The sequence below is a fragment of the Anopheles coluzzii genome, chromosome 3 (assembly GCF_943734685.1).
Source record: "Anopheles coluzzii chromosome 3, AcolN3, whole genome shotgun sequence".
Taxonomy (NCBI): Eukaryota; Metazoa; Arthropoda; class Insecta; order Diptera; family Culicidae; genus Anopheles; species Anopheles coluzzii.
In genome coordinates this window covers 3466384-3478559 of record NC_064671.1, presented here as the reverse complement: position 1 = coordinate 3478559, position 12176 = coordinate 3466384, and the positions used below count along the sequence as shown (strand labels likewise).

Genomic DNA, 12176 nt, shown 5'->3' with positions numbered 1-12176 from the left:
GCCGGCGAGTCCGCGAGCGCGAACTCGCCCGGCTCGTCCGCGAGGACGGCAGAGGTCGAATTCCTTAACATAGCAAGCGCTTGCGCGGACCGGAGTTCGGGGCGTAATCATGCAGAAGCTGCACCGGCCGAAGCTCCGAAACCTGCGGGCTCCAGTTTTGCAGGGAGGAGGGAGTTGTGGTTGCCCAGCCAACCGGGAAAGGCACCGGAGGCTTTGTTTTTATCTTTGTGTACGACTGCGCCTCGATAATGATACGTTGCGCGATGCTCAACTCTGATTGACTTCTTCGCTACTCTGGGAGTCCACACACACACACACACACACACAGGACGCCGGGACGTCCAATATGGAAATCATATTCATTGGCTAGGCTGGCCCCTTCGTTTGGTCCGTCCTCCACTGTCCCTACGAAAAAAAAAACACGGGCGTGGGAATTTATGCTTTTTGCTCGACGTTGGGCGTTAGGCTCCGTGGTCCACCGTGTGCCGATGAAAGGTGACCGCAAATATGCCTTTACACCGTCGTGCCTGCATGCTTTTGGGTTAAGTGCGCGTCGGGATAATGTTATTGGATTTTCGGTGGGAATGTTTTGCTTCCACGGTTCACGGTACGGCCCTCTCCTCTCTCCCCCTACATACGATTACATGGCGGACAGGCTTGCAGGAATGCGGCACGGATCTGATTGACTGATGCCGTCCATTTGGAAGTGTGAGATTGAATGAAACTACTTGTAGAGGGTGATTGGACTGGACAGCTGGACGCTCTTTAAGTAAAGAAATCCAAAGTTTTATATAAAATCAACACTATTTCTAGTTTCAAATACACTTTGAACCTTTTTTTCACCACTTTGTTCTCCAAAAAAACGGACTACCTACCACCAATCGTAAATTCTTTGCCTATCCGCAAAACCCCATAATTAAAACTAATCAAACCGCTCGAGGCTTTCTGACGCCGGCAACGACCCGTGGCCCGTCCCACTGTGTCTGCCAAATCATAATTCATTAAACTTCTGCTGCTGATCATCCTTTATCAAACTAGCCCATGTTCTCCCGTACCAACTCGCCGCCATCCGCATTCCACTCGCGATCGGCACGCCCTAGTTTCCGTTTGCATTGCTTCCACATAAACAGAAAATAGATAATTCAACTCTGATGCCCATCCAAACCTAAACAACAAAAAATACGCCATATAGATTGTGCTACTTTTAGTGCAATAGATTAGCAAAAACAACACACACACACAAACACTTAACGAACTGACCACTCTTTTCAGCACGGGCCATCGACGCATTTCCATCTGCGCTTCCTTGCGAGGATCGGTGCAACATAGCTAACCTCACGTCTGACAGATGGAGAAAAGGGTTTTCTCTACGTCAGAAAAGTTAATTAAAACTCGCCCAGAAACCATTTCCTAGGAAATTCCGCCCAACAAACACGCCAAAACGCGTTGCGTTGCGAATCGAAAACTTTCACAAAAACCCCATCCCGCGTCAAACGGAGGGTGAATTTATGGGGCACAGAGAGAAGGAAATGTATCAGAACGGAGGATTTGGAAGGATTTCTGGTGAATTCTGCTGGACACACAAAACCAGGCCCACCAACTTTCCCACCGTTACTAATCGCGTAATTAAGGCAAATTGCCAAACTGTCCGAGCGAGAGTGTGTCCGAAGCTCGATCGTGGCTCGATTGGGTGTAATAAACTTGCCCCTTGTCTACCTTACGTCCAAGCAAATCGGAGTCTAATTTTCTGCATACTCAACTGGTGGAGGGGGGGGTTTAGGATTCCCCACCTTTGCTTCAGGTTGCTTTTATTTCGTGTGCAATCTCACGATTTCCTGAGAGCGTTCCACAGGCCCGATCACACCTGACAGGATAATGCCCACCGATGCCGATGATCAAGACGGACTGGAGACGTAACAAATCGCTTTGTGATGCGATCGAGAGTGATCTGTGGTGCGTTGATTCTGTTTTCTGTTTGTTTCTTTTTCCGAATGTGATACTCCTTGGAGCAGCGATCGAGATTTGCTAATGAAAACGAATCTCAAATTGTGAGCTGCAATTGAACGGTGCAAGGAGCGGTACGAAATTTTGGGCCGAATTAAATCATTAACCTTTGAAATTATCCTACATTGGCACGATCAATTTGCATGCAAACTCTTTTTTGAGAGAATTTAGTTTCATCTTATACTGACTCCCAAATTTACCCTCCAATATCCCCATAAAGCACAGCGCTGTGAATCCAAAGCTAAAACTGAATGAACTCTTATCTCCCCAAACAATGTTAAACACTCTCGACCATGAAAACCTGTGAGCAATTTTCGCATCGCATAATCACTGCCGATCACTGGATGCTCGCTTTCAAATTATCATTAATTGGCAGATACGGTTCTTTGGAGCGAGCAGTACAGGAGGGGTAAGCTAAACCTAACCTGCATCGAGACATGTGAATCATAGTTATCATGTCAGAAAGAAATTCCCGTTCGGTGAAAGATTGCTATTTGCAAAACCGCTCGCCCCAAAACACGTGCACACACGAGCGTACAAACTGGCCAGAAAGCTGGCCCGGTGTGATCTGGAGCTTGTGGATGCCGCCCGAAAAGAGGATAATAAATTTAATTAGCTAGAATTTAGAGCTCTCCAACCGGAGCGATCAACCTCGATCCTCGGTTCCGGCCTCCCCAAAAATGCATACATTTTCGTGAACGTTACCCAAACTGGGCTTTGGGATGTTGGGGTCCACCATTCCACCTGTATCCAAAACGGTTTACATCCTTCCTTCCTTCCTGCCTTCCTTCCTGTCTTGAGCTTGATTGATAGCGTCTAACATCAGAACGGGAATCGGTACCGAAACCGAAGATTGAAGCATTTCAATCCCCGACTCTTTAATTCGATCCGTTTTCGCTTGAGACTTGCGCGGTTTGATGCATGCTGCAATTTCTGGGAAATCAATCAGGCCCAGCTCGATCGTATGCGGAACGGATCTCGCGAAATGCTACACCCAAATCGCACTGCTCAATTGTGATTAATGTGATTGAAATTGAAGTGCCCGAGCCGTGATGGGTCTGGAATGTGCTTTGGGAGGCGAAAATAAATCACACACACACACTGCAGCTCAACCTAGTGCTGCGGAGGAACGATTAGCAGGTGCTTGCCACAGCGTTCATATGCGTCGTCGTAGTTCGCGAAACTACACATCCTACCTATCCGGAAGCATCTCTAACGTCTGCTTCGCTAGAAGATACAAAAATCCCTTCCAGGTCTCGCGATCGACCCTTTTACCCTTCACGGGGATAGGTTGTCGATCGAAATAATTGCAATCATATCTTAGCTCCCCTGGTAGTCGCAACCCAAAATTATAGGTTTCCGTACGGCCGCTCCGGAACGGACCTACCTCGAAACTACCTGATTTCGAGGCGAATCACTGTTTTCCGTTCCGATCTCACTTCCGTTGCTGCCAATCGGTGGGCCGACCGATCGGGACCGGATTTCGATGGGAAATTATTAAAATCAATACATGCCAACCGAATTCACCCGGGGTTTCTGTCACGCAGCGTAATAGGCACCTACAATTTGGTCCGGGGTACCCCCTGATATGAAGTATTGAGGGCTTTTTTATGACCATGAAAACACAGCCCCTAATTCTCGGGCCGCACTACCTTTTGAAAAAAAAACCAACAGATGATGAACGGCGACTGTCAGCGCAGCTCGAGCTAATCATCTGGATTGGAACGTGTAATTAAAACTTTAAAACCCATCGATGTCCATTTGTCGCAGGTAGCCCGGTACTATGAAAGAACAGTACGAGTGTTAGTAGAGCAGAAACAAGAAAAGACGTTAAGAATGCGACCCAAAGAAGCTGGGAATCAATGTTTGATTAGTTTGCTAATACTCGCTGTATGTTTCTTGCATAATTTAGCAATTGATTCCAATTGAAATAGAATAATTAATGCTACTGAAGACAAAACAGCTACACATCCGCAATCAGTGTTGATTTTAATGAAGTATGAAACCACTCGATGCTGGTAGCATCATTCTCACCGACATCATCATCAACATCGTCATCATCATCACCGCTTCTTCCAGTGTCTGATAGTGATTGCAAGGGGTCAGCGCAATCAAGCTGATATGAGGATGCAACTTGAACAACACAAAAAGGCAAACCTCTAAAAGCGGCGCAATAGAAACACGCTTCAACACTCAAAGCGTCATCCTCGAGATCGCGCATTTCGGGCCGCTGGTTGCCGCAACGCCAGCACTATCACACTTCACCGCACTCACAAACTAAAAGCCAGCGCGCTCTCAGTCATCCTCTGCCAAAAAGAAGCAGTAGAAGGAAACCGTTCTTGAGGGGTTATCACTTCCGCGTGCGCATTCGCAGTGCCCCGTAACACTGCCCACCAGACGCTTCCTCGCCGCTTTGCTCGCTTGTACGAGACCGATGGCACCGGCAGCGCCTAAGCCGGCTAGATCGGCTACTGTCCGTCGAGGTTCTGTCAACAATTTTATGCCACCGTGCTCGCCTCTTCGTTGTATCAACCCTTGAACGGTGTGCCGCAGCTCATCGTCGGCCCAGGGGCCCTGTTATCAGCCCTGTCGACACCATTCGCCGTGCTCGCGATTCTGTAGCAGAATTACCACACTACACAACACAGGCCGCAGCGCCGACGAGCACCGAATGCCATAACAAACTGGCCTCGACGAGGTCGTTACAGTTTTTGCTTCCATAATCAACACGGCAATACGCCGAGGCCGACCTCCGTGCCAACTCTGCAAACGAAGCACCCAGCCGGGTGCTTCTATTTGCCCGGGTGCAGTAATTAACGCTCTCGCACCACTTTATGTCAAACAATGGGGCAACCGGAGATGGAGATGCAAGGCAGCCATCAATTGCATTATTAACACAACCTACCATGCAGTCCGTGCCATTTCATGCTGTTGCATCCAATGCTTTTATCTTACCGGATGCATGGTTTGTTGATGATGGTTGCAAGGTTTTTATCGCTCTTGATGACACATTTGACAGCACACACACACAAGGACATTGAACTTTCGATTGTCAGCCAAAGCTCCCTTAAATGGAAGCTTTCCTTATGTTACGTAAACCACGAAATTGCGATGCTGTGCGCAAAAGCTGCTCAACATATTTTGTGGTCCTGTTCCGACATCTGGTGGATTTTAGATACACTTTACATCATCAGAATAATCATTAATTTTAGGTACTAAAGCCTTCGTGATTCGTGAGATACTATTTTTAGTTCAATTCAGTTGAGATCTCTCAAATATTGGAGTGATAATTCGTGACCCCTGGGCTCTTTGTGAGCAATATAATTTGAGAAACTTTACAACTTTCCTACAAGTTAAAGGATCCTAGGATCTACAATTCCAGTAATCAGTCTCAATAGACCCTTTCCCCCTTCTCCCAAAGACAGTAAATGAACAACACAGCGGATTATATAGTTTGCGAAATATTGTAACATTATCGCTAAGGTTTTCTATTTATTATTTGGATCGGTCTCAGTAATAATTTACGTATCTTACACACCTACATCGTGCTCTACTGGTAATGCTTACAGATCTACAGAATAGTAACATAATATACATTGAATTGTGCTAACTATATACAGAATAATCCTTTCACATTGCTGCCTATGTGCCTGCCATGCCCCATCTTGAGGGACATTAGTTATCGTTCTCCTGGCTATCTGTCTAGCGTTGTCATGCCCGACACCTTGTCAACGCGACAATCCCCTCGAGAATACACCCCTGCTCTGTATGAGATCAGTAAAAAAGAATACTTGTGTACGACCTGTACGACGCAACGGCGTGCGTGTCCGCCGCATTATACCCTAATCGATTGTTTTTGGCTTTGGCCTAACGCTTCCTTCAAGCCGCGCCCGGGCGATACTATCGATCCCGGGGCGACCCATCGGCAACGGGTCACAACACTTTGGTACCTGCACCCCTCCTATCAATTACTCTGCCCAAAGGGATACAGCGGGTACAGCGGGTGAGACACACTATCCCTGGCATACTATTATTGCTCTGCTGCCTGCCTGCCCTCTTCTCGAACGAGCCTCCTTACGTCTCAGCAATAATTAGTAAGTAATAAAAACAAATATCAGTCTTTGTAAACATTGTCCCAGATTGCCGGCAAAATGGGGAAAACGCAAAAAAACCGCTGCACCGTACAACGGGCACACATACAATGTGTTTTGTGTGTGTGGTATCGATTGTAAAATAATAGATACCTTCCCTTTTCCCCATTCCGGCTTGCCTGTGCTGCTAAAACCTGTTAAATTGCTCTAACTGTTGCATACACCCTGGGAATTGGAATTGAATTGGAATGGATTCGAAAGATCCCTTCAAGCTCGTCCTATGCGCGCTCGCTCACTCGTTTGCTCTCTTGCTATCTGTGTGCTGGTGATCGTCATCGCCCTTTCCCTATCGATCATCATCATCATCTTCTTTCCCGTCTCTCTTTGGTTGTATGTACATGGTTCATCCGTTCCCTCTTTCCTTGTGGGTACTTTCGAGCCCAATTATCTGTGCCTTTTCTTCGGCACACCTTTACGTGTGCTCTTGGTGCTGGGATTACGTTTGGCTTAACTCTGTATGGCTATGGTGTGCGTTAATATCCTGCAACACAAAACCTCGGACCGTTTCTCGGTATCAGCTTTTCTCTGTTGGCGACCTCTAATAAAACCCTAAACATAACCTAAGCTTTGCGCACGCGGACTACGACGGTAAGGAACATCAACACCTCTCTCTCTCTTTCTCTCCCTCTGGTTAGCCTCTTTATGCTTTCCCTCCCCCCCATCGCTCTATCGCTGCATGATCTCGTCGATGGAGAAGCCGAGCGATCGCTTTGGGGTCACCGTTGTTGGACCGGCCGGTGCACTCGTCGCGGTGGCCGAAGTCGTTGCGTTGCGCCTGGGTGTATGCAAATTCGCTGCAGCACTGTTGGCATGCTCCAGCAGCAGCATCTGCCGCACATCCACCCCCATACCATCGCCATCGCCTTCCAGGTCGAGCTGTTCCTCCTCTTCGCCCTCCATCTCACCCTCCTCCACCTCTTCCTCCTCTTCCAGCTCTTCTTCCTCGTCGTCGAAGTCTTCGTCCACGATGATGTCCTTCTCCTCGGTTGACGAAGAGGACGACTTCTGGGACAGATCGAGCGCAGGCCCATTCAGTACCGGTTCGATCGATCCGCCCAGTGGAAGACCTGCCGAGCCCTGCGGTTGGCTGTGGCTTTGCATGTGCGTCTTCAGGTTCGCCCGCTGGTTGAACGTGCGGTTGCAGATCGTGCACTTGTGCGGCGCCTCCTCCAGATGGGTCACCTTGTGCACGGCAAGGGTACGCGATTGGCAGAAGCCTTTACCGCAATCCGAACACTTGAAGGGTTTCTCCTTCGAGTGGATGTACCGATGGTCGCGCAGATGGTCCTGGCGCCGGAACGCCTTGCCGCAGATGTCGCACGAGTACGGCCGCTCGTCCGTGTGCGTGCGCTCGTGGATCAGCAGATTGTACGACTTGGTGAACTGTCGGTTGCAGTACTTGCAGATGAACTGTTTCTTCGGGCGTGAGCTGCCACCTCCACCTCCCGGTCCACCGTGGTGGTGCCCGGGCAGCTTCAAGCCGGGACGACCGCCAGCCAGCATCGGGTAGGGATGGTGCCCATGGTGTCCGACGGCCGGTGCGTGCGGGTGGGCGTGGGCATGCGGATGCAAGCGCTGCTGGTACAGGGCGGCATTGCGAATCCAGTGCTGCATGAGGGCGGCGTGCGGATGGGCATAGGCACCGGGCAGGGTTGCGGCGGCTGCGGCGGCCGCTGCTGCCGCCGCTGGATGATAACCGGTTTGCTGGAGATGTTGCTGCCAGAGACGCTGCTGTTGCTGATGCTGCTGTTGTTGCTGTTGCTGTTGCTGCTGCTGCTGTTGTTGCTGGTACAGGAATGCGGCCTCGATCGGGTTTGTGGAGGGTGCGGTCACGATTGTCTGCGGGGCTTGCTGTGGCACGAACGCTCCCACCAGATCTTGACCGGCTGGATGCTGCTGTTGAAGAAACTGCTGGTGTTGCTGTTGCTGCTGCTGTTGTTGACGCATGGCGACTGTCCGCGAACGCTCCATCTCGTACTGATACGGATGATAGTGGTTCAGTGGAATGTGTCGCGGCGGTGTCGAGTGCTGGGCCGACGGGTGATGATGATGATGATGATGCTGATGCTGGTGGTGGTGTGGTGGTGGCGTCGTTCTGATGATCGTTTGCGAACCGTTCAGCCCACCAATACTGTCCTCGGTGGGTGTGTGTGGTGGTGTCAGTATCGGGGACACTGTTCCAGCACGCGGCTCCTGCTTAATGTTGGCGAGTGTGAATTCGGAGGAAAAATCTAACAGGAAAAAACGAAAAAAATCCAAACAAAAACCATTAACAAAACCGTTCTGCTGTGCGCCGCGCTTTGCAGGCCTTCTTATCACTTGCTACTAGTGAACCCGACACCAAGGGCAGTTCAAATCACAAACCGGATTGTGTACCAACGCGGTTGTGTGCGGGAAGTGATTTACGATTAATTCCGTTTAATTTTCAAATCATTTCACCACCAAAAAGGAGAACTCGAAATTCACACGCAAACGTACCTGGTGATGAACGGGCGTGCAGCTCCTCGATGCTTATCTCACTGCACGACGACAACGAAGACGACGCTGACGATGCTGCTGATGATGGGACCGATTTTACAGACATTTTACACGACGGTGGACACGGCTGTGTGCGCTAGTGGTCGCTGGTAAAACAAACCGCTGCTTCTTCAACTCGTCACTGCAGTAGTACTGCGCACTGTCGCATTCAGCGTGATTGTTTGTTGAGTCTTCTATCGCTTCAATCGCTCTTCCCGCTGCACTATGTTGCTCAATGTTTGTGTCTTCACTGACTTCACTGCAATGTCGCACTTGTGTCACAACACGAAACTGTCTTTGTAATGCTACACCGAACACTCACACAAAGTGCTTTGATCAAGAAGCGGGTGCACTGTTTGCTTCGGAGCACGGAAGCGCTGTGTGTTCACTGTTCCGCTGCTATCGCTAAACTGAACTACCGATCTGGCAACCGTACGGTGGTTATCCTTTTGACCCGGGCAGGTCCTGTCTGTCCTGTGCTATTATCCTTCCTCTCTTGATCCTGATCCTTTTTTGGACGTCTCTATCTCTCCTTCGCATTCGGCTCTTCTTCTCTATTTACTCCCTCACATAAACACACACACACACATACATGCGCATACACACACACACGGTAGGCCTGTCCGGGAGCAGGTAGAATGTCACGTCAGGAGCTTCCATACACACACGCACACACCCACACATACACGAGCAGTGGAACGCGTGTGGAGAGAACACAACAACAACAACAAAAACACCCTGCCTCGTGGAGCTAGATGTTTAGACAACAAGTTTTCGGTGCAAAATGAATTGCTACTAAACATCCACATGAACGAAACTTCCCAGAAAGCCACCCCTGGCCCGTGTGCGTCGAACCAGAGAGATAGAGTGAGAGAAAGAGAGCGAGCGGCCGAGCGGATTCCAAATTTGAGAGAAATGGATTGCTTCTCGCTTGTGCAAACCGTTGCCAGTAGAACAACCCTTCGCTCCATCTCTTTCGCACCTTTGCTCTGGTGAAGTACAACACCCGCCTACTTCGACCGCACTCAAGCGGAGCTTCAATCCGGATTGGCTGCGGTGCGAGCGTGCGCATCTCTACGGCCGGCCATGTTTGGCCGTTTGCGCAAGCGAGACATTCGCCGTGCGAGGGCTTGTGCTCTCGTTTTATCGCGCTGCAGTAAAAGTGAGCCCTGTTTTCCTATCCTTGCATCTACGCTAGGCACTGCTAGAGCTAGTAACAGGGGTGTTTTTCCACCCTTCCACCCTTCGGCTGGGTTGGTGTGCACCATGCTCGTTCTCCCTTCATCCCGTGCGCAGGGATAACGTTTGCACGACCAGTTCGGAGCTCGGTGGTACTGCTCCTGCGTGCTTCTGCTGCTGCCGACTATGCTGCTGCTGGTGCTGCCGATGTTTGCCTTCCGTTCCATTCCATTTTTTTTACACCTGCCTCCTTCCCTTCCCTTTTCCTACCTTCCATACCATCCATCCAAATTTGATTGTCCTTGCACACGCCATCTCCCGGGGCATTGTTTCTCCGCTTGTTGACAGTAACATTGCCAATTGTTTGCCTTTCCGTACCGCTCATGTTATGTTTTATCTCTCCACTGTCTCATACACATACACACACACCACTCGCAAGGATGTGAGGCTTTATTGAATTCCCTTTTTCTCAATTGCTTCCCATTTTGCCGCTCAATTTCGCCCCTCTTCCGTTTGCCCTTTCCTGCACCTACGCACGTCAATGCTGCAATTGCAATCACCATAAAATGGCACAAAACCTCTACATACTGGCACTCGCTTCCTTGCCCCGAAGGAACGCTGGGTCGTCGGTTTTTGTCAACATAATTAGTATCCCTCTCGTGGCTGGCCGTCACGCTCACCCGCACATCGCACTTGCACAGAGCCATACCAGCCAGCCTCCCCAACGATGACATTCCCTTGCTCCCTGGCCATTAATTAATAAAGCTATAAAAACTCGCACGACCAAACGTTGGCTCTAGCGAGGACAACGACAACGACGAGAGCAAACTGATGCTGCTTCCTCTGAAGGCTTCTTCGGCTGCTGCTGCTGCTGCTTATATTTCGAGCATACAGGTTCACTTTATGTTCGTCCGGGCACAGTAAAACAAAATCTGGCTGTTATATATCCGACGCAGCGTACGGCCATTTGTGAGCCTGGGAGTCGATTTACGACCCACCCACAAGCTCGTTGGAACCGAACATTTTTGGCAGGATCATACCCTTTTATTCATTCTCGGCCACGATGGATACTGCCGGTGCTTCTGATTACGATACTATGGTGAGGCCTTTTGAGCTCGATTAACGACCCAAAGAGAGTACTTACTTTAGAAAAGTATGTTGTTTAAATATGTAGGTCCTAATTAGTGGGAATACGCTCACGACCTTACTCCTCGTCAGAACATTCGGGCAATGGAAAATATTGCAAAACTTATCAACCTCAAATGTTTCTCGTTGCTTCCTTCGGTAATGAATAGCACGCAGCTCAATGATATCATCGTTCACACCGGCCGATCGGGTGGTCCCGAAAGATTGCGGTTTCGATGAAACGGGGCGGTACCGTGTTTCATGTTCCGCATGCCGACAAACGCGCCTTATCAGTGCGAACCGAATAAGGTAGTCGTATATGGATTAATTTGGTCACCTTTTCCGCCATCATCGTTTTTCTTCTTATCGCAAACAACTTCTGCAGCCTATTAGCAACCATCAATGGTCGGTGTGTGTGTTGTTGTGATGGCCGTCCCCAGCAAGTCTGCGCTTTTGGAGGACATTACAAACAACACGGACACGCATCGTCTTGGCAAACCCAGAAAGAAAGTCAACCTTTGCTAACAAACCACGATGGAAATTCCTTTGCAAGAATAGCAAAGTGTCGCATCTGTTTAAACAAAACCTCACACACCGAAGCTATACAACCACAACAGTACGCGCACATGAAATGTGTGAGGTACTTTCACCCGGTGAACCGATCGGATTACCGAAAGGCGCAATGCAGAAAGGTACAAAATCCTTTCCACGTGAGGCGTTAACTGAGCCGGAATTAGTGGAACCGGGTGCTCTCCCGGCCCGCCTATCTGCAGTTTTGGGACGGGCCACTTCAACCCGATCGTGTCTGGGGTGGCAAATCCTGCACCGAACAAATGGAAGGTAGTTGGATCGTTTCGCTTGACCGAAGAGAAGCTATAACGCCTTCCGGCTGCCACACTGACTGTTGTCGTTCATCATTATGGTAATGGTATTTCCCAGCATCGTTACGAACCATGTCCCACACACGGAGAAGCACCAGGAGAGCGCTCACCGTGACAAACCGAGCGTTTTGCTACCTTTCAGACGACACCGGGAGTTTCCACCGGTTGGAGTGATTGTTTATGTTTTGCTTTTAGCCAACGCTGCGCCCACGTTCTGTAGCCGCTTTAGGCTTGATCCGATCCTGACTTTTACCAGACTTTTTGGTGTTTCAGAGCGGAATCTCCCGGTCGAAGATAAACACAGCCTCATGTGTGGCTC

General features: G+C 49.6%; 2 protein-coding genes across 2 annotated transcripts in view; one reads left to right on the top strand and one right to left on the bottom strand.

Moving 5' to 3' along the window:
- LOC120955281 (inactive selenide, water dikinase-like protein) overlaps window positions 1–12176 on the top strand; it is a 125159-nt gene that overhangs the window by 36453 nt on the left and 76530 nt on the right. The gene's annotated exons all lie outside the window — the stretch shown is intronic.
- LOC120955882 (protein odd-skipped) lies at window positions 5450–10794 on the bottom strand. The gene is made up of 2 exons (XM_040377094.2): window positions 8634–10794; window positions 5450–8386 (listed from the first exon to the last, which is right to left on the bottom strand). Exons 1-2 carry the CDS (start codon window positions 8737–8739, stop codon window positions 6822–6824), a joined length of 1671 nt encoding a protein of 556 aa, XP_040233028.2. The 5' UTR covers window positions 8740–10794; the 3' UTR covers window positions 5450–6821.